The 21,759-nt window shown below is 37.2% G+C and overlaps 3 protein-coding genes across 4 annotated transcripts; 2 read left to right on the top strand and 1 right to left on the bottom strand.

The window, feature by feature from the left end:
- The first annotated feature begins 687 nt into the window (after window positions 1-687).
- On the top strand, window positions 688-7,839 carry LOC141592689 (E3 ubiquitin-protein ligase RING1-like). Of its 2 annotated transcripts, none has more exons than XM_074413452.1 (3): window positions 688-1,424; window positions 2,604-3,056; window positions 7,589-7,839. In XM_074413452.1, the coding sequence occupies exons 1-2, from the start codon at window positions 826-828 to the stop codon at window positions 3,022-3,024; spliced, it is 1,020 nt and encodes a 339-aa protein (XP_074269553.1). In that variant the 5' UTR covers window positions 688-825; the 3' UTR covers window positions 3,025-3,056; window positions 7,589-7,839. The 2 variants fall into 2 exon arrangements, with proteins under 2 accessions (XP_074269553.1, XP_074269552.1); XM_074413451.1 differs by lacking the exon at window positions 7,589-7,839 and adding an exon at window positions 7,330-7,415 and having other exon boundaries at window positions 724-1,424.
- A 788-nt stretch (window positions 7,840-8,627) lies between these two features.
- Window positions 8,628-16,362, bottom strand: LOC141592687 (DNA-binding protein RHL1). The gene is made up of 12 exons (XM_074413448.1): window positions 15,965-16,362; window positions 15,387-15,497; window positions 14,664-14,750; window positions 14,344-14,567; window positions 13,542-13,622; window positions 12,287-12,467; window positions 11,496-11,529; window positions 11,353-11,408; window positions 11,196-11,262; window positions 10,726-10,769; window positions 9,034-9,072; window positions 8,628-8,749 (listed from the first exon to the last, which is right to left on the bottom strand). The coding sequence occupies exons 1-12, from the start codon at window positions 16,292-16,294 to the stop codon at window positions 8,714-8,716; spliced, it is 1,290 nt and encodes a 429-aa protein (XP_074269549.1). The 5' UTR covers window positions 16,295-16,362; the 3' UTR covers window positions 8,628-8,713.
- A 702-nt stretch (window positions 16,363-17,064) lies between these two features.
- On the top strand, window positions 17,065-21,664 carry LOC141592688 (alcohol dehydrogenase-like 6). Its single transcript, XM_074413450.1, has 10 exons — window positions 17,065-17,281; window positions 17,588-17,724; window positions 18,199-18,245; window positions 18,999-19,321; window positions 19,452-19,534; window positions 19,624-19,699; window positions 19,795-19,856; window positions 20,288-20,383; window positions 20,491-20,652; window positions 21,146-21,664. Exons 1-10 carry the CDS (start codon window positions 17,254-17,256, stop codon window positions 21,260-21,262), a joined length of 1,131 nt encoding a protein of 376 aa, XP_074269551.1. The 5' UTR covers window positions 17,065-17,253; the 3' UTR covers window positions 21,263-21,664.
- Window positions 21,665-21,759: the final 95 nt, after the last annotated feature.

Below are 21,759 nucleotides of genomic sequence, written 5' to 3' on the forward strand. Positions count from 1 at the left end.
ATTAAGAGCTGAATCTTCTGTGTTAATGGCCTCTTAATTGCGTTTGACTGAATTAATGGTGCTGTCGTTTTGGCTCCTCACCTGCAGCATTTCTCCTATAAATAGACCTGCATTCTCACTTCAGAATATACACAACAATTCTCTTCCTCTCTTCTTTCTCTATAATTTCTGGGTAAAGATAAATTCTGTCGTTCCAATGCTCTCAGTCTCGAGTGGGCGCGTCTGAGTGCAGTAGTGTAAATCCTTGGGGAACTACCGGTCATCTGCTGATCGCCACCACGGTCGTACCGGAAATATAGTTTTCAAGGCAGTGGCTCTCTTACCACGTCACTACAAAACTGGTTATCTCTTCTCTTTTTCATTGTTACCGCAATTTCATTCTAACATTCTAAACTAGTTCCGTATATTTATTGAGACACCTCCTACCTAATTTATAATTCACAAATTCTTATTGAAATGGACACTCTCCGTCACAAGTTGAAGACGGATAGTGTCCATCTCACAAAATGCAAATGGATAGTGCAAGTGGGAGGAAAATGAATGCCCCCACTTCCCATTCACTCGTATTTTGTGACGGATAATGGTTATCTTCTATGAGACGAAGTGTTTATAATTTGCAAATTTTATTCAAGGAATACAGAATCATAGCCGAGTGCCCACCCCACCCAACCCAACCCCATCACCCTACCGAAATGGACGCCTAAAAATCATAAATTGGATTCTACGAAGAACAAGGCGTCAAATTCCCCCCAGATTTACCCACCAAACAACAAACACAAACCCCCTCTTCCCCATCCCCCCAATCTTCAATCAACAAAAACAACAATGTCATCATCCGATCAACCCACCCCACCTCCACCACCACCACCACCACAACCCCAACACGAACACGGACACGGAAACGAAACCGAAGAAGAATACTACTTCTGCCATCAATGTAACCGAACAATCTCAATCCCTATCCCACCTCCATCCTCCTCCTCAACCGAACTCTCTTGTCCACGCTGCCATGGCGGATTCCTCGAACAAGTCAATCTCCCTTCTCCACCTTCTTTACCACCTCTTCATCATCCTTTCCCTTTCCTTTCTCCCTCTTCTTCCGATTTTAATCCTTTCAATCCCGTCGATCTTTCCTCTCTCTTCTCCCCTTCCCCTTCCGCCTCCTCCGCCACCGCCGCCGCCGCCGCTACCGGAACACTCGACCCCGCCGCCGCCAACGCGGTGTTTGATCCGTTCACGTTTCTGCATAATTACCTTCACTCTATGCGCTCCGGCGGTGCTAATGTTCAGTTTGTTATTCAGAATTCTGGTGAAGACGGTTCGCCTCCTGGTTTTCGTATTCCTGCTGCTAATCTTGGAGATTATTTCTTTGGCCCTGGCTTGGAACAGCTTATTCAACAACTCGCTGAAAACGATCCTAATAGGTGATCGTTTTTCGTTATTCTATTGCATTACTAGTTCGCCCCTAATCCGTTTGAAATCGATTTTATTGCCTGCTGTGTCGTTATTCTACTGCATTACTAGTTCGTCCTCCTCCCTTTGGAATCGAGTTTTGAGTTGATTATTCTATTGCATTACTATTTCTCATACCTAGAAATTTTGTTGTATTCTTGAGAATTGTTATTCTATTGTATTACTCCCTCCGTCCCGGTCAATTGTTGTCCTTTGATTTTGGCACAAAGACCAAGAAAAGGGAAGGGGGCTAATTATAAGATGACATGTGGACTAAATTGAGTGTAAAGAATCAAATTGCTCATCAAATGCAATTCTAAAATAAAAAGGACAATAATTGACTGAGACACCCAAAAATGGAAAAGGACAACAAATGACCAGGACAGAGGGAGTACTAGTTAGTTAGCTACTCCCTCATAATCGAGTTTTGAGCCTATGTTGGAAAGTGATCCTAAGAGGTGATCGTTAATTGTCGTTATATTGCGTTACTAGTTCGTCTCCTTAGAATCGAGTTTTGAGCCTGTGTTGGCCAATACAGGTATTTTATGTCTGAGGGAGGACGGCTTGCAGCCTAGTAGGAGCTATCACACCTTTAGAATTATTCAATTGCATTACTAGTTCGCATACCTAAAATTATTATTATATGTTCGATATTTTGTTTTTGTAAATTACTCTATTACATTAGCAGTTCATCCCCCTAGAATCGAGTTAATACAGGTAACTCTTGGCCGTGTGAGGAGGGCTAGTAGCGGCTGTCACACCTTTAGAATTATTCTATTGCATTACTAATTCGCGTACCTAGAGTTTTTATTCTATGTTTGAGATTTTCGTTTTTGTAAACTACTCAACTGTGTTACTAATTCGCAAACCTAAGAGTTTTTATCCCGTGGTATTGTTATCTTATCGCGTAATAATTTGGCTCCCTCAACATCTTAGGGGAGTATAATTCCACAGTAGAAACTGCTTTTTCCATGGGATGCATTTGATATAATGCAGAACATAATTTTTATCATATCCAGTTATTCACTAGTATCCCTGTGGCTTTTGTTCGTTTATTCCTCCTATGGCAATATTGTTACTGAATTTGATTATATGCTTCTGGTTTTACTGATTTGGACCCTTGGAATTTGAGTCGCTGTTGGTTAATGTAGGTATGGGACTCCACCAGCTGCGAAGTCGGCAGTGGAGGGGCTCCCGACAGTGGATGTGACTGAGGAAATGCTGCAGTCGGACTCATCACATTGTGCAGTGTGTATGGATGAGTTTGAGCTTGGTGCACAGGTGAAAGAGTTGCCTTGTAATCATGTTTACCATAAGGATTGCATTGTTCCATGGCTGGAGTTACATAATTCGTGTCCGGTCTGTCGCTATGAGCTTCCGACTGATGATCCTGATTATGAGCAGCGGTCCCGTGGTGTGGTGGAGGGTGGGGAGGGGGAGAGTTCAGGGGTTGGAGGTGGTGATCAGGTATCAGAGAGGCAGTTTCAGATTTCGTTGCCTTTAATGCCATTTCTAGATGGTGGAGAGAATCCCAATTTTGAATCCGAAACCAGGGCGGAAGACCTTGATTGACGGCTTTTGCTTCATGGTGCTTGTGCTCAAAAGTAAATTTTCATCTCTTTCTTTCTTTGTGTGGTTTGCTGGGTTTTTGCTCCATTTTAATTGGTTTTCTTTGATTTAATACTTGTTGTGTTATCTTGGCTCATATGATCTAGGATTAGGTTAATATGGTGGGGTTGTAACGTTAACTGGATAGATTAGTTGATTTTAGGTAATATTGACTAGTAGAAGGTATTGACAATGTTGACTACAAGAAGATTAGAAAAGGTAGAAAAAAGAAGTTTGGCAGCGTTGGTTATCCCAGGTGTCAACCTCTAGATTGTAGCCTCATAGGAAAATTATTATAGGCTGAAATGTACAATCATTTGATTGGAATTGTAAGGAAAGTCAGGTTAAGTGTATAGTTTATTGCTGAAGGGATTCCAAGTCTAATGAATATTGCCTTCTTCATTTCCTGATTGGTTAAACTTTCAGTTGTGCATGCACAACCTCGTCCATTGTCTCCTTGTTTTTATGGTCTCATGCTCTTAAGGGATTTTTTAGGTTCAACAGGTGCTAGGTAATGTCTAGCTCAAAGTATGAGGATTACGTGTTTACTGGAATGATTCTTGCCTATGGCATTATATATTTATCTTGCATTATAGATGCTCACTTGGAGTTTGGGCAAACTTGTGTGTGCAGTTGTTAACTCTCTCAACTACCTGTGGCCTTGATTAGTATCAAGATGCCTTATTGCCTTTGTTTTACAGAGTTTGGTAGTAGTAGTAGTGCATTCCAAGTAATGCCGCCTTTATTGTATAATTTAGGTATCTATAAGGAGTGTAGATTGTAATTTCATAATAGCCCTTACGAATGCTGATTTTAAGGCCATATATAGGTTCCTTTGGCATATTCTTTTGTTTAGTTTAAAAAAGCGTGTCTAAAGTGCCCCTAAATGCACACCTTTGATGAGGCACTAGCCAAAATGCCTCTGTGCATTTTAGGTGCGCCTTTTAGACAAGGCTCACCTAACCAGGCTAACTAGTACGAACTTTCCATATGTTTTTCTTCTAGACCTTAGTGCCATTTCTTTTCCCCATTATTCCTAAATTTTACTCCTTCACATGTTAGCCAACTTGAAAACTCCCATAAAGGGTATTGTTACCCAAATTTTATTTGGAAAATACAAATTTGTAATAAAACTTAGGACGCCTCTCGTCCAAAAAGCGCAGGCTTTTGCCTTGCGCTTTGCGCCTCGTCACGTTGGCCTCTTATCGCCTTGGTGCGCCTTGCGCCTTTTTAAACTAAGTTCTCTTGAGAGACGTAGACTATTACATGTGATTGTTTGCCATTCACTGAGTGTTCAAACTTTTCTTTGCTTGTCAGATGTAGTCCTTTGATTACTTTTGGTGAGTTTTTGCTAAAGCTTAAAGGTAAAAAACTGCTTTATCATAAGTCATAACTGTGACCCTTACGGATAAATTTTGACAATTGAAGCTAACGAGTTGATGGAACTAGCCACATATTATTACTGTATATATAAAAGGCCTTGCACCCTTGATTGTGTACACAAGAATCACCAAGCCAGGACATTGGCCAAAACCTCCATCAGCCTGGATTAAGCTCTTGGTCATAAGGATGTTTTCGATTTGGTTACACCAATTTTTTCCTACCTAGAACAAAGACAATATTCACTTCACAATTTCACGTTTTACTAGCATCATACTGAATTCGCATAGTTACCCCTAAACAACTGGCTAACATGAGGTCTTTGCAAATGTGGTGGTTTTGTCAATTAGGTACCAAGTTTGGTTGTTGCTGTGTAATCCATTCTTGGAAAAAGTTATTCATCACTCCTACTGTTTTACATCATTACATTCTGCTACTTGGGCTTGTTGCTTTTTATATGAATTTATGTGACTTAAGATCAGCTGTATGTCAGTCAGTTTCACGAAACAATCTTTTTTTGTGTGCTCTGTAACGTGAATGTATTTTACTAGTCATGATACTCGTATGCATGCTGTTTTACTTTTCCGATACATGTCAGGCTGTTGTCGCTGAACCTTGTTTATCCATGTCCGGTAGCTATCAATTCATCATCTGTGTCATATTGTCAATTATCTTTTTGGTAGAGGCTTTTGTTATAATCCTCTTGCGTTCCATCTATAAATGATATATACCTGTAGTTACATATTTCCAACTAGAAAATAGCAATTCAAGTACTACACCTATTTACCCAAAAAAGAATCAGGCAAAAAGGAAGAAACAGAAAGAGAAATGGAATGGTGCTTATGGCCTAATAAATCACTACACATCCATTACATAGCGGTTTCCTTCTTAGTCTGTAGAGCCTGTTCTTATGTTGAACAGTTATTTGACTTCGAATTTGCTATCTTTTCATATGTAGTGATAAGTTAGAACAGTGCATCTTGTGTGTATTTGTTTCAGAACAGTGCATCTTGCGTGTATTAGGTGTACGCCTTTTTTTCATGTCTTGAGCATTGTCGCCACAGGCCCTTGTTGCCTAGATGTGCCTCATGCCTTTCGGAACAAAGCATTTAATTATCTGAAAATTCAAGTGTAGTCAAAGAACTTGTAGTGGAGGCTGCTTTTATTTTGAACAGTACTCATGTTGGGCAGGTTAGAAATTTCAGCTTAAGTACTAGATGTGTATGTTAATCTTTCTAAGCCAACCAAATCCCTTAGCCAGATCCACAACGATGTAAAACTGATATCGCCGACAGAATCAGATACTAGGAGGAACAAAAAAGAAAAAACAGAGGGAGTACTATCTAAGGGTGTGTTTGGATTGAGGGATTTGGAGGGAAAAGAAAGGGAGGGGGAGTAGGGAATTTAAAATCCCTTGTTTGGATGTCAAATAAGGGTGGAGGGAAATGGAGGGGGAGAGATTTGGAGGGATCCAATTTCCCTCCTCCAAGCCTAATCAAAATCTCTCCATAATAGGCAAGATTTGGAGGGAAATTGTATCCAAACACCCACACTTCATTCCCCCTCCCCTTCCCTTCTCTCCCTTTCCCTTCCCCCTCCCCTTCCTTTCCCTCCATTTTTGCTATCCAAACACACCCTCACAAGCAGCTGCAGCCCGCAGGAGTGATACCTAATTTTCTAAATCTGATTTATAATAATGGTGACATTATATGATACTGCATGGTTATATTTTAAAATAGCTGTTAATCTGCTACTCCCTCGGTCCCAGTTAATAGTTTACGTTTTGTTTATTTTGCGAGGAAAAAAATAAAGCAAACATAAACTATTGACTGGGACGGAGGGAGTATGATATTGTGCTATATGTTTTAAGATTATTTTTTCAGTGTGTTACATTTGAATTTTATAACCTGGTATATTAAGCTGTTAGTGGACTGAAATGCTCCTTTTTAGGGATCTCACTCCTGCTGTCTCATTATGTTTTTCTCATTTGCATGTTAAGTATTCAACCATTTCTGTATAACCTGATAGTATTTTTTAATAACTGTGCCTGAGTCATATGTAAAGAATTGGCTGACACAGATGGAGTTTTTGTTAGAATCCTTGTTCAAGTTGTGATATCTATTGTCTTAATTTCTTCATACACAACTTTTATAGGGTTTTAACTTGTACTGAGTGTTGCAGTCATTAATCTAGAGGATGCTACCGCAAAGCTTTTGTTGTCATCAGTGCCATGGCTTTGTTGAACATGGAGCTGATTTCTTGTTTGTGTTCAGAAAGACGCCTTTAGGTCTTGGCACATTGATACAACAATATGGAAAGGCCTGCACTTCTTTTTTGGTCATTTACAAATTGGCCTTTCATGCTTGCACTGTTTGAACGTCTTTGGTACAAAATCAGGCCTTATTTTGAGATCCTTTCAAGTTGTATGAGTATAGTCAGAGTTGGGGATTCAGGGCTGAGTCTCCCTGATGAATCTGGGTGCACCATCTTGATTTTAGATGCGTGTTAGGGTTTAATGGGTCTTGGTGTCTACTGTGATTACTTTATGTTCAATATGTTACTTGACCCTTACTGCGTTATTTCGCCACTAACTATGTGTCGTGTCTCCGACACTTCTATATATGGATGCGAGAACTCTAGATCAAAATATGTAACTTTTTCACACAATAGTCATGTCTAACATCCGACACCATGTTGCTTGATCCTGGTGGCATTGAGTACATTCTCAATGTCTCGGGTCATGGGTTCAAAGGTTGCTAGGGGAAGAGAAAGAGAGATGAAAAATGGTTGATTGACATCCGACATGTTGCTTCCGACACTTTTTAACATTTCCTTTTTTCGTGTACTTTTGTGGTTATTGTAATTTTTGATCCCACCTCTTTCCCGCAGCTTGCCTTTTCCATCACATTTTACTGGTACTTGTTAATTCTTGCACGCAAGGAGACAAGTAGATGTGAAGTTATACATGGTATTTGATTGCAGACTATAATATCCCATGTGATTGTGAAAATTGTCTAATCAAAGTGTCACTCGTGAATTGTTGGAACTCTTTCGGCACAGAATTTCACTGTTAATATCTGTGGATATGAATTTTGCTGTGTATCATTTTGCTGTGTTAATGCTAAAGAGCTTCTATATGCTTCTGCAGGAATATGCTGTAATATTTTGTGGGATATAGGATGATGTTCTTATACTGTGAAGATTAGTGTGAGATACATTCTTATCTTTGATGGTAATAATCTAGGTTAACTGTAATTTTAAGCATTGTTGAAATTTCTTCCAATATACTTGCTATTAAAAAGTTACTCTACAGTTATAAATTTGGCCGCAAAAAGTTTGTAATTTCAATCTCAATGGTACACCATGTGCTATTTTTCCAGTCGGTTTTTGGTTTATTAGTATTTCATGCGACTTTTAAAGAGCCTAATAGTAAATCGTTGTAGCTCTTTGAATGTTTCGGAATAGCAAATGTTATAACAGTGCTGCCTGTCGAGGCCTATCAGATCTGTAAATCAGGCTCGGCAACAGTTTTATACAGAGTATAAGATATAGAAACTCGTTGAAATATAGCAACAATCATTACAATCCGAAAGTATCCAATATCGATTAAGGATGTAGATCTCACGTCACATAATTTCTCTCCTTGAGCCATATTTCAGACTTTATTTATCCTACTGAAGGAGAGGGATAATGAAGGTAAAGCATTCACTGAAGTTCATACATATCAATTTTATAATCAAGTCGGAAAATTAAATACCAATACCAATACAGACCATGCATATTCTTACGAAAATAAGAACACGAGATCATCCATCTTGAAAATCCAGTATCAGTAGTTCGGTACTTCTGTGTGAAAAGGTTACATATCCAATTGTCTTTCTATTCACTGCCAAAAGTCGGTTTTAGTGCTTTACGCTGTACGAATATGTTCCTTACATAACACACTTAATTAAAACACCAATACTAAATATAGCTCTCACAAGGAGGAAGATTTAGTTTTATAACTATAGCCGGGTAAAAGCTAGGACAATCCCCGTTAAGTTCAGCACACCAGTTCTCGGAGTTTTGCCTTCCTGAATATTCGTGAAATGTAACCATGCTACTCCTACATCGAATGAACTAATACTAACTCATTTGACACGCTACAGAATTTTCTTCTCTGGTTTCCCCCTTCTGCTCTTGTTCTGGAATCCGTGTTTGAAATGTAAGATTCATAAAATTATAATGCCATATGAAGTTCTGGTATTGCCCTTGTAAACAATGGAGTTGTGTATCAAGCACGCCAATCATCGTCACTTTCATCACCAACCTGCATCAAAGTCAATAACCTGAGCTGACGGGCTTAATGCATATGCATAATTATCACAACATTAATAAAAATACTCTAGTAGTAGTAGTAGTAATATCCTAAATAGAAATGTGGCTGTTGTCATTAATTTCAATCATAGCATGAGAATGTTACAACTCCATCAGAAATTGAAACAGACACCAAGTACGGAGCAGCAGGAAACACAAACAATGATGAAATCCCCGTGAGTATATCCGAGATGCAGAAGTTGGGAGAAGATAAAGAAAGGAGGGAAATGACTTTACCTCTGATGAACTCGAGATTTCTTCAATGTCATCTTCATCCTATTCAAGGCAAAAAGAAGTCAGAGTTTCTTGGCTAATGCAACATGATGATGTCTGACTATACAGGTTGCAATTTTGTAAAGCAAGCAACACAATTACAAAGGGAGGCTGTTTCCCAAACAAAACCCAAAATTACAGACGGAGCATAAGATATTGGAAACGGAAATGGCAACTTTTACTGGGGTGGTACACACAGGCCAAAACTGTTTCCTTTCTCCGCGTACAAACAGAAGTTCGTGAAATCTGTCAGTATAAACCGTCTAATAGATGACAAGAAATCTTACATTGAAATGGAGAGTCCTACACCGCTCTAACAGGCCTTGGAGGACTGAACTATGTCTCCGAAGATTAAGAACTAGTCAGAGGTACTTGCCCAACGTGGTGGAAAGTTTTCGGTTTTCTTTTCTTTTTTGCTTAATTGGAAAAATTGTGTGATAGACTGTTATTGAGTTATTGATGCGGCGTTTGAGCTCTAGACCCAAACTTCAGGCATACTGGGTTCAGAAAACTAAAAAGGACAAAAGACTTAAAGCTACCTTTTCTGAGCATCCTCGAATCCAAATTTCCCTTTATGGGAAATTCTACATGGTACCCCGTATTTTCTCGATTTCTATATAGTACCCCTCTTTTTTCAGAAACATTAATGGTGCCCCTAAATTCTTACTTATTCTACATCACTTAATTGCATTTTCCGTTATGTTTCCCGTTACTTCTAACCTTCCATTCACTTCATCAGCTCCTACCAATAATCTTCATCTTCCACATTCAACAATTTTCATTTTCCTTGTTTATATCTTAGTTTGTGTGCCTCACATTGAATTACTTTTCATCCATGTACGTATTTTTCTCATGTCTAATGATGATCCAATTCCACCTCTCTCACTTCTCACATAATCCTTCCTCTTTCCTAAACCCTAAAAAGAAAAAATCGGAATTCCATTTAATTTCTTATTTATAACCAAAATCAAAGAAGAAACTAAATAAAAAGTGAAAGTGATCGATAAACGTGCTGAAATCATCGAAATATAGAACCTTCTACTTTAAAAGTTATCCATGTCTCTGAATCAAATTCGAGGAATAATATGAAATATGAAATATGAAATATGAAATTTGGAGGTAAAATAAGAATTTTAAGGAAAGTTTTAGAGGTTGGTTAAATGGGGAATTAATAAGATGGATAGGTGTGTAAGGTTTGAGAAATAAAATCAAGGAAGAAACTAAATTAGATTCTGATTTTTTTTTTTACCATAAGATGAAAGGTAAGAAATTGAATAATTGTTGATACAGAAAAATAAATATTTGGATGAATAATATAAAAATACGAGCACATAAGTAAAGGTATGGAAGAAGAAGATGGAGATTGATGGGTAAAGAAGATGAAGATTGTTGGATGAACAAGATAAAATGGATAGAAGTTAGTTTAAACGGAAAACTTAACAGAAAGTACTACTTGGGTTACAGCGTAGAATAAGTAAGAGACTTCAGGGGCATAACTGATGATTTTGAAAATAGGAGAGTACCGTGTAGAAATTGAAAAAATCTAGGGGTATCATGTAGAATTTCCCTTTTATCTTTCTAATACAAGAAGAGGCACACAAAAGTTTTTTTTTTTTTCCAAAATAGACAATAAAAAAAGCCTGTAGATCAGATTACCTCATCTACCTCTGATTTTCCCTTCTTTTTGGTAGTTCTTGTCCCTGCAAATTTTAAGCATTGATAATAAGTATAAACTATAAGAAGACAGCTTGTCAAAGACGCTGAAAGCCAAAGAGCATGGTTCTAGAGGGCGTTTGGTATGGGTTCGGAAACATGAATCAAATTTTTCGTGTTCATGCCATATCTGTTTTTTGGTTTAAAACATTTGAAATCAGGAATCAAATCAATTTTGTGTACGTCAGACGTCTCCTGTTATTTTGAGACTACGGCTTAGTTACTCTGTATGCTTCTCAAGCATCTAAACTTTTATATCAACTACAATGAAGTGAGTGAGAAACGATTTAAAAGAAGTGTTTTGTTGAATAAACTATTTACCTAAGAGCAAGAAACGCTTTCAAACCCCAAAAGAGGCAACGCCGTAATAAAGAGACTAGGCTCATAGATACCTAGAAAGAAGACCATTTTACCTTGTTTTCTGACTTGGGAAATGTTCTCTTGTAAAGGTTGTTCAGCAGCCTCCGAAACCAGTTTCTTCTAAATATTGTGCAAAATTATAGTCACTTAATTGTTTCACATAGGATCAAATTTGGCATTGGACATTATTAGTTCTAGTAGTACACTAACCGTCAGAGTTTTGTTCTTTGATTTTGAGCTACTCGGTTGTGCAATTTTCTTAGAAGCTGGAAATTAAGAGAGATGATTCTCTTAGTGAAGGTATACCCATCAATTCATAATTGTACATAATTACGGCAAAGTGAAAACCTTACTTGGATCTATCTTCACCACATCTTCAGCCGTATTCTGCAAGCAGTCATTCAAATACAAATTTTGATTTCTGAATGATGATGCTTCACAACAAGTGTACAACAAATGTTGGCGTAAAACGTCTCAATAGTTATATTCAAGACAAGGAAAAAATATGCCGCCGACAAAACTAAAATGAAAATGTGAATCGTGGTAGCATACTCACACGGAGGAATGGAGAAGGCCTGGCTAACCACAGTGTTTTATCATCATTCAATCAGATATAGAGTATCAGTTTTACAGTGGCCTAAAATTGGGTTTATTAGTCAAATATCTGCCAAGAACATGCATGTATCGATTACTTGTAAAAAGTCTTCCCTATATCGGAATATATCAAAAACCTTTACCATCAGCAGGTGAATAGTACCATGGCAGGGGCGATTATGCAGTAACGGATAGTCAATGCATTTAAAATCATGAGTGGGGGATAAATCCCCTGAAATGAGGGGTGCACACTAATGCTGCGTAAATTTGATCCCGATAGATGAACCATAATAGAGCATAAAAGCTTCAAATCAAAATCTAAGTTTCCTAGTGGTAGAAAAGATATTGCAAACTGCAAAATAGATTGCAATCTTTCCATTTTAATACTTCAAAAAGGATTTCGGACAGGAGTGGTTCCTAATTCCTCGTCATTTTTCACCATTAGTTAGTACTGTTAGATATTGTACTCATCATATGTAACACAACCCCAAGAAATTTCTCTATTTGCTACAATAAGACTAACACAGTAAAATGAATTTATGTTCCTTACCTTTTGTTCGACTTTCTTGAAGAGTGTTGCTATAGTGGTTTGAACAAGCCCACTGTGAGATGATTTCTTTTCCCCGGAACTCAACATGGAGGACGAAGGCACTTGCACAGTGGACATTTGAATATCTTCTGAACTGCATACCTTAACTGCCTTCTCCGAAATGTCAAGATCCTGGTCAATCTGTGTATAATGGTTAAGGTTGACATATATGTGTATTCAAAACTGACAAACTTACTACAAAGGTTAAAAGAGTAGGATATAGTAAAAGCCATGGGGGAACAGTAAATACAATAATCATTAAAATACACACTCACATAATGTGCAATTGCGCAGGCAATTTTCACAGAACCCAAATATACAATGTTCGTGACAAAAGGGTATCTATATCCAGTCTTCAATAAACTTGTTCACAGTTTCTAATTAATATTTTGAAAATAAGATTAAATAAAGAACAATAGACACCATAAAATATGGCCATTAGTCTTTCATATACACAATTTACTAAATCATATAGGAGCACAAGTTTTCCAATTTTACTCCTTACAGTTTTTTTCACTCCTCTAACCTTTCTCTTCAATAGGCCATAATCCTCATATTTGTATCAGAATCCTAAAATTTTGCAGGCAACAAGAACTGAACCAAACACCCAGTCTCAATTTTCAACTCTTCTCCTTGAAAAACATCAATGACAGAATTTCGGACTCCTTAACAATTAACCATCATCATTCATCAACATCTAGAACTACCCATAGCTTTATCCCAAAATGTAGTATAAGAGTAAAATTACCCCATTCAAGGAGTCACTACACATTAACTATTAGAGGTTAATCAACAACTGAAGAACCCTAATGGATTTAAAAAAAAAAAAATAACTGGGGAAAATAAAAAACTAGTTGAAAAAAGAACCCTAATTAATTCGATAAAAAAAATTACGATCCATAACTGAATAATTTGGGAAAAATTTAATTAGATTTTGGGAGATAGACAAATTAGTGATTCTTAATTTCTTTTCTGAAGAGAAGGGTAGAGTATGGAAAATAAATGAAAAGTTATACTCCAGATGATTTAGTAAACTGCATATATTGAAGAGCAATTATGAAAAATACATATATGCTGAGCTTGTTTTAAGCTCTGAAAGTTTCTTGGTCTATAAATTACTCCGCATACAGCAGTAAATATGACACAAGACAGAAATCAGCAAAGAGAACCTCATTTAAAAAAGAGACAGAAAACACCAAAGTAAACAGTGAGGATATCAGCAGCTTCATCAGTTGATTTTGCAGACGTATCACTGATACTTTCCGGAGAGTCATCTCCAGAAGAAACTTCGTTGAACCTGGCAAAGAAAGAAAGCAATAATATCAAACTCAATTTTAACATAGTTTTCTTGAACTATTAAAATGGCTATTAACAGTGGCACATAACATTTAGCACCATAAGGAATGTCATGAATGATTAACTGCATAGAACAAAGCTCATACTAATTGTGTCATAGGAAACCGTTAATTTTGTAGCATACACAGTTGTCCAGATACAAGGATTAAGAAGAAAAAAGAAAAAAATAATCATGTCCCCAGAAATTTCAAGTTCCAACAGTATATTCTTGATTACTTGAGTAGCAGGCAGCATACCCCTAAATCCCCAGAGAGATAAACACATAAGCGTGAATCACGATACTAGGGCCCATTTTGCTTCTTACGATTTTACGAAGTACTTCACAATTATGAAGTCAATGGTCGCAAATGCACTTAATCATGAATTAAGATTGACATATATCAGTAGGAACTAACCATTTACAGAATTATGTCAATAAGAACATATCAGTTGATACTTGATATATAAATAAAGCAATTATGCAGCTCGGGCAAACAGACATATTTCAGTTTGTTCAATTTCAGCAGGAATGCAAAAGCAATAGCGCATACAGTTTAAATCCATGCACAGAATCAGAGCCACATGTCAATCATAATTGACCAGTTCACATGCAAAATTGAGTGGAACATCGACTTAAGGTTACTTAGAGATAATCAGACACCAGCTCAGAACACTACTCATACTTAAATTTCTTGCCAGCAGTTCTCTTTGAATGACGCACTGGTGTAGTATATTCTATATCTTTCGGATTGACTTGTCTCTCCGGAGATTCAGTGTCCATATCATCAAGTGCCGAGTCAGATGGTGTTTCTTCGGTGACGGTTTTCGTCACTGGTTTCTTAACAATTTTATTTTGCATCACAGTTGCGCCAGCCCCGCCTTGAAAATCAAACTCTGACTGTTTTGTCTGATATCAGAAAGAGGATTCTCACTGATTATAACGTATGTAACGGGCGATAACAGATTATAAACATCACGAATATGATTTACAAAGATAGTAAACCTCATATAGTTCTTCTGGGATATCTAATCTAGCTTCATCTGGATTCTCATCTTTATTTCCTACCCAGTATCCTTCAGAAAATACAATCTGTAGAAAACAAGCGTACAGTGATCAGCAGGTAGAAGTCAACCCGACAATGAGCTACCTATTTAGTCAAAGCAGCCTCACAAACTGGCTAGAGGATTTTATTTGAATTCAGAATTATAGAGGAAAAATATTTGGGAACAAAAATGGTCATGTTGCCCTTGAGAATGATCCAATAGCAACTAAAAGTAAGTAATTAGTTAGAAGCAAATCACACAAAATCTTATACAAGACCGTCTTGCGTGTAAAACCAAACTATTAATTAAACGAGGATTAGGCGGTCTCACATGTGAGACTCTCGTACAACACTCCCTAAGCGAATTATTAGCTCTTACACCCGGGTTGTATTGCAAAAACCAATTCGAGATGTAATAAGTGCATTCATCAATCCTCATGGTAGAATCACTTAGATGGCACTCTAGGAGCATGGAGTTGCAAGTCATACCTAATAGGTTATGGTAAGTTGGTAACCACACTCAACTTTGAAATTACAAACACACTATTTCACAAATGCTTTCTTCCTCCTTTTGAAAGTAACATGATCAGAACCAATTTTTTCGAAATCTTGTCCAATGATAACACACCGTTATCCTCGCAACATTTCTACCATAAGCAACATACAGCTAAACAAAAGCTCACCACATTGTCAAAGCAATCTTCACATATTACATTCTTTCCACCTTTAGAGAACTGCAAAGTCAAGTAGCGATTCTTCGGATACACAATTGTCCCAAACAGCTTCATTCTCCCCTACACAACCATATTCACACCCACATCAAAACCCTGATAGAAACTCATCTCAAAATCTCAAATTGACACCCAAAAATCAATCTCATCAGTCATACTCTCATCAAGACCCTAAAATCATAATATTAAGGAAAAAATGCTCAAAGCTACAAAACATTGGCAACCCATTTCAAAATGACACCCAATATTCAATTTTATCATAGTCACAACTCACACCCACATCAAAACCCTAAAATCATAATATTAGGGGGAAAAAGCTCAAAACACAGAATTAAACAAACCCATTTCAAATTGGCACCCAAAAATCAATTCAATCATAATCATACTGACATCAAAACCCTAAAATCGTAATATTGGGGGGGGGGGGGGGAATGCTCAAAACACAAAATATAACAAACACACTTCAAATTAGCACCCAAAAATCAATCAAAACAAACCCAGAAACAAAAAAGCATAAAATCAAAAACTACCTGCGGAAACTCAAGATAAAGTATAGGATTTTTGGATCTTAAAGCAGTAAGTTCACCAATTTTACCACCAGAAATGGGAGCTAGAAGTCCAGAAAATGAGAAAAGATATCGACTTTTTCTCTGGGATTTCTTGACAATGTCTTTACCATGGTGTTTTATGAGAGTTTTGGAAGGATTAAGTGAAGAGACAGGTTTAGCTGGAGTTTCTGAGATGATTTGGTTGGTGTAAGCAAGTGTTTTGAGTCTAGTTCTTTCTTCTGTTTCTGGGTTTTGTTGTTGATTCTTATCTGTATTGCTGTTGGTTTTCTTAGTTTTCTTCTCCTTCGCCATTGATGGTGTTTCTTCGAGGTTTGGTTGAGTGTCAATGGCGGGAAATTGGACTAATGTCTAGTGGCTTTAGGAGTTTAGGGTGTACTACTAGTAGAGCCCGCAAACTTGACCCGACCCACCCGAAACCCAACCCGAAAAACTAACAACCCGAACCCAATCCCGATCCCGATATGAACACAACTTGATATAGACCTGATTATCAAGGTTAATATTGAACAAAATGAAAGTGATTTTTTGATATGTTGGAGTTAATAAGGATGTAACTAAACTAAATAATGGTCGAAAACTAAATCTAGTGCTAAAAAAATTGAAGTAATGCGACAAAGTATCTAGACCCGATAATTATCGAACTAAGTCTGATACAATGATACATCAATTGACCAAAAAGACCTGACCGAAACCCGTTTTGATTCGAAAGGGTAAGATGACCCGATATGAGAAGACGTGACTTGTCGTGATCCGATTGTTTAATCGTGTGACTCACAGGGTTTCGGCATAGTGGGGTTTGAAAATTTTAGGTGGGTTCAAATTTGGATTATATATTTCCTCGAGCTTAAAAAGTTGAAGTTGGGTGTTCGGTTCAGAGTAAATCTGTTACACAGATCCATCCAATCGAGTCGAGTTGAGTTGAGTTCGGGTAAGACAAGTTCGGGTCAAGTAATAAATTTGGGTTTGTGTTATTTTATATTTGTTGGTTGAGTAATTCCCGAGATAAGCGGGTCGGGTCATTTTTGACAAGTAGGACATGAAAAACCGTTAAAAAGGGCAAAGTAAAGAAAAGAACGTGGTACAACAAGAGTTGACCATGATCGCACCACCTACTACCAAAGCTATCACTATTAAGCTACCAACTTTAATTTCATTAATCCATTGCTTAATTCTTCAATCTACCATTTCAATTTCCTTCATTTGAGCTCCTAACATTTTCCATCATTTCATCATTCAATTTTATTCCAAAAATGTCACCTCAAGTCATCACTTGTAACGGTAATTTCAAACTCTCTTTCTCAATATTCAATGATCATTGTTCAATTTCTCCTGTAAGACGACACTAATATGGTTTAAAACAGATCCCACTAACATTAACATGACTTGTAAATGTTGAACGTGGTTACCAAAATGAATTAATGATATGTTTTACAATATATTTGTCTCTTTTTTTTTTTTTTTTTTTTTTTTTTTTTTTTTTTTGTTGATCAATATGCAATTATGCAGTTTGTTGTTGGGCTGTTTGACTAATTTGAAGGGTAATTATTTAAGGTTTATGGTTGTTTTGGTTGGAATAATATGCAGCGGCAGTGGCATATGGAGCTGGGGAGGAGCTGGTAATGGAGGAGGTGGAAGTGAGTCCACCACAACCCATGGAGATTCGAATTAAAGTCGTTTGCACCTCTCTTTGTCGAAGCGATCTCACTGCTTGGCAATCTCAGGTCTTTACCTTTTGGTTTCTTTCGCTTTTCTGCATTTTATGGTCTTGCCATTGTCTCAATTTGTTGTAATTCCAATGAGGGCTTATTATTTCTTGAGACTCCAACCGTCAGCTTAGGCTTTTGGTTGAGATGGTTTCTTGACATGGTATCAGATTGACACTCATGTGAAATGAGTAAATATTAACATGAAAGGAGATCGCTGTAAAAATACAATGTATGGAACTATGGATATGGATACATGGAAGGAGATCGTTGTATACATACAATGTGTTGATGATTCAATGTTCGGGTTTAGTTATTGAAAATCCTAAGTTTACAATGTAAATAGTGAGTAGATTTCTTCGCTTTGACATTTTCATCTGAACAATGGTGATCAATGTGCAATATGAAACATGAATTATAATCTTTAGCCCTTTTTTTGTGACATTCTAAAAGCACCCTCTAGAGTATAATGGTTGAAAATTGTATGTGCAGGCAACTGCAACGATTTTTCCTCGAATATTTGGCCATGAAGCATCAGGGTGATTGATTCGTCTCTTTTCTTTCTGCATATTTCTTATTCGATGTCAGTACTTTTACTTTGGTTAATGTTTTGCTGATACCATGGTGATGAATTATGAATATAAGAGGTTCTGAATGCAGCTACAAAGAAATGTTTTTTTATTGATCGCCTTGATATCAGTTTCTGGTCTGCAGGCTGTTCAGTTATGTCTGTTGCCTTTTATTTCTGAGTTGACTATATTTAGAGAAGTTGGTTTACGTAATTGTGAGGTCTCTGTAACAAGCTGCTTATGTATCTTGAGGTTTTGTCTTCACGCAATATCCTAAAACTGCGCAGTTTCTAGCAGCTGGAAAGTCATTATGCTCGCTATTTCCGCATGGTGAATGGATGCTTGAGCTGCTTTATATATCCCCATCATCTTTGAATTTGAATCGCTTTTACAACTCCCTTCACCAGTTATTTAATGGCATGCCATCGAACAGCCAGATATGGATGTGACCTTGTTTAATATGATGTGATCTATCCATGCTACTATGCTAGTATAACTCGATTGATATATCTGTTACAGTAAATACTGTATAATTATTCTCATATCCATGTATATAAATAGTTATACAGAGCTGAAAATAGTTACTTGGAATCTTTAGCAGAGAAACGGATGTGTGAGGGCAGTGAGGCTTCCATTTCTTCTGAAATATCTGCCTTTTTCCAAACCCCTTTTTTCTACTTTAATGTTGCAAATTAAGTAACAAGTGAAGCCAAAATTATGCAGGATTGTTGAGAGTGTGGGAGAAGGGGTGACAGAATTCCAGGAGGGTGATCACGTACTCACACTATTTACTGGAGAGTGTACGACATGCAGACATTGCACATCTAGTAAAAGCAATATGTGTCAGGTTCTCGGCCTGGAGAGAAGAGGTGTAATGCACAGTGATCAAAAGACGCGTTTTTCGATCAAAGGAAAGCCTATTTATCATTATTGTGCTGTCTCAAGTTTTAGTGAGTACACCGTTGTTCACTCAGGGTGTGCTGTCAAAGTGAGAGCTGATGCTCCTTTAGAGAAATTATGTCTTTTAAGTTGTGGAGTTGCTGCAGGTAATTGATAAAAGAGTTTGCCATTTTCATTCATCTGTTTTTATATTCGAGTTCTATTTCTTAATTTCAGTTTTGTCAGATGTCAACATGGTCATAGTGTTCTGATTAGACTTTGCGAATGACTGTGCAGGCCTTGGTGCGGCTTGGAAGGTGGCTGATATATCTGAGCAATCAACAGTCGTAATTTTCGGCCTTGGAACTGTTGGGCTCTCTGTAAGTAGTAGAACATCATCTTCCTGTGCTATCATTGTATAAGGATTGCAGTTTGCACCTTCTAATATCTGTAGCTCTTGTTAAAATAGATTGTTTTAGGCGCCAAACAAAGGGGAGCTTCTCAAATAATCGGAGTTGACACAAATCCAGACAAGTTTGAGCAAGGTATCAAGAAGTTCATCTAAGAAGTTCCCCCATTTGCTTGTGTTTAAACTCTAAACACTAGAAAAACTAATGATTTTAGCGTTTCCTTGGTACAGCGAAGGCATTTGGAGTGACAAAATGTTTGAATCCTTCTGACTACGATGAACCTATACAGCAGGTATCTCAATTCTCAAGTATATAATTTTTTATTGAACTGTATCCTTGTGGTGGGACCCTTCCCGGGACCCTCGCCTAGCGGGGACGCCATCGTGCACCGGGCTGCCCTTTTTTAACTGTATCCTTGCTCCCACAGCCTACAACTCCGATACACACCTGTTTTCTTACGAATGCTGTCACCTGTTATGCTTGACATTCCTCTTCCAGCTCATTTCTCTATGCTTCTGCCCCTTTCCTCTAGATTGTTTCATTAATACTGCATTATGTTCCGTCTAGACACTTCACCGTGTGAATTTTCTATCTTTTCCTTTCCTCAGTTCAACCCTAGTCGTAGCTTACATTAGTAAACTATCCCGGTAGCACACTTTTGGATTTCTGCGTGGATTTCATTACTGCAAAAAGTAAGTTGTACGAGTATTTGTCATTTTGCAGGTCATTAAGGATATGACTGGAGGAGGAGCCGATTTTGCATTTGAGTGTGTTGGTGATACTGGAACCGTGACAACTGCTTTACAATCGTGCTCTGAGGTGAATCTCTCGTGTTCTATTCATAGTTTTTATTTCATACGCACTGGTTATTATAGTTGTATTGCAACTCTAAAGCTGAATAATGCATTGTTTTCCGCTTCTTTCAGGGATGGGGTTTGACTGTTACACTCGGTGTACCTAAAGTGAATCCTGAAGTAAAAGCTCACTATGCAACATTTCTTTGTGGGAGAACATTGAAAGGAACTCTCTACGGAGGGTGGAAGCCTAAAACCGATCTTCCTAAACTAGTGGACATGTACATGAACAAGGTGAGTTTCAAATTTCCGCTGAACTATTTCCTGTATTATATTTGCTGTTATTAGCCGAAGAATCTTGTATTTTTGTTGTTCAAGTAGCTCATTATTTTTTAGAATTAATGTGACACTAGTTTAGATCCCGCGTAATAAATGCGCGGTATTTGTAGAGTTTATTTTTAGAAAAAAAAAAATTGAACTATAAAACTAATCAAAAAAAAAATTTGAGTATTGTCATAAATGTATATATTTTTAAACAAAATTAAAGAAATTGTTTATAAATTTTTATTAGTATATCTTTTAGTTACAATTTAACATATAAAGAACGATTTTTTTATCACAAAAATCTTAGAAAAAAAATTAAAGAAGGGATTATATCAAATAGGAAAGTAAATAAGATATTTTATCAAAATAGAAAATGCGTTTAGGCGGGTAAATTTAGAGTTTCGCCTATTCATTTAGTAAATAAGGGATTGCCCTCAACTCCTGATGTTTGATATTTCGACAGGAAATTCCGTTGGATGAATTCATCACTCATAATCTTCAGTTTAGTGATATCAACAAGGCTTTTGAACTAATGACAGCAGGAAAGTGTCTGCGATGTGTGATTCACATGCCCAAATAAACTCTCATTTCAGGGCTTAGCTTACAAATTTTTTGATGCAACAATGGAACCCTTGTTTATTACTCTGTATTTCTTATTTGTGCTGATCTTTCAATTGAGCGGAGACTGGAGATAGCAAAAGAATTTCGCCAAGTATCTGATTCCTAACAAAGGCTGTACTAATCATCGAAAAGCAATACAGTTTGTCTAATATTTTTCCGCTTGGAGAAAGTCCATTATGTATGTGATTTTACTCATTTCAGCTTGGCAAAAATCCATTATTTTTCCGCAGTCTGTAGTCGACGATACACTCATGTCGGTTATAGAGTTACATGATGAACCTTATTTGCTACCTTATCATGTGTAAGACAGTTTTAAGTCATCAGGACTTTTATTAAGGTATGCTAATGAAGCCTTTGAGAATTTAAAGCAGTCTTAGATGCAAAAATGGGGCAACATAAAATCGTCCAACTTATTAACCAAATTTCGGCAACCTTCAACCGCGCCAGCATTTTTGA

The sequence above is a fragment of the Silene latifolia genome, chromosome 7, assembly GCF_048544455.1.
Source record: "Silene latifolia isolate original U9 population chromosome 7, ASM4854445v1, whole genome shotgun sequence".
NCBI classification, from domain to species: domain Eukaryota; kingdom Viridiplantae; phylum Streptophyta; class Magnoliopsida; order Caryophyllales; family Caryophyllaceae; genus Silene; species Silene latifolia.

Coding starts and splice junctions, on each gene's coding strand:
- LOC141592689 (XM_074413452.1), top strand. CDS start 826: ATGTCATCATCCGATCAACCCACCCCACCTCCACCACCACCACCACCA. Junction 1,425..2,603: donor GCTGAAAACGATCCTAATAG/GTGATCGTTTTT, acceptor TGGTTAATGTAG/GTATGGGACTCCACCAGCTG.
- LOC141592687 (XM_074413448.1), bottom strand. CDS start 16,294: ATGGCGAAGGAGAAGAAAACTAAGAAAACCAACAGCAATACAGATAAG. Junction 15,498..15,964: donor TTTATCTTGAGTTTCCGCAG/GTAGTTTTTGAT, acceptor ATGGTTGTGTAG/GGGAGAATGAAGCTGTTTGG. Junction 9,073..10,725: donor GAAAATCAGAGGTAGATGAG/GTAATCTGATCT, acceptor TGCCTTGAATAG/GATGAAGATGACATTGAAGA.
- LOC141592688 (XM_074413450.1), top strand. CDS start 17,254: ATGTCACCTCAAGTCATCACTTGTAACG. Junction 17,725..18,198: donor TCACTGCTTGGCAATCTCAG/GTCTTTACCTTT, acceptor TTGTATGTGCAG/GCAACTGCAACGATTTTTCC. Junction 19,700..19,794: donor TCCAGACAAGTTTGAGCAAG/GTATCAAGAAGT, acceptor TCCTTGGTACAG/CGAAGGCATTTGGAGTGACA.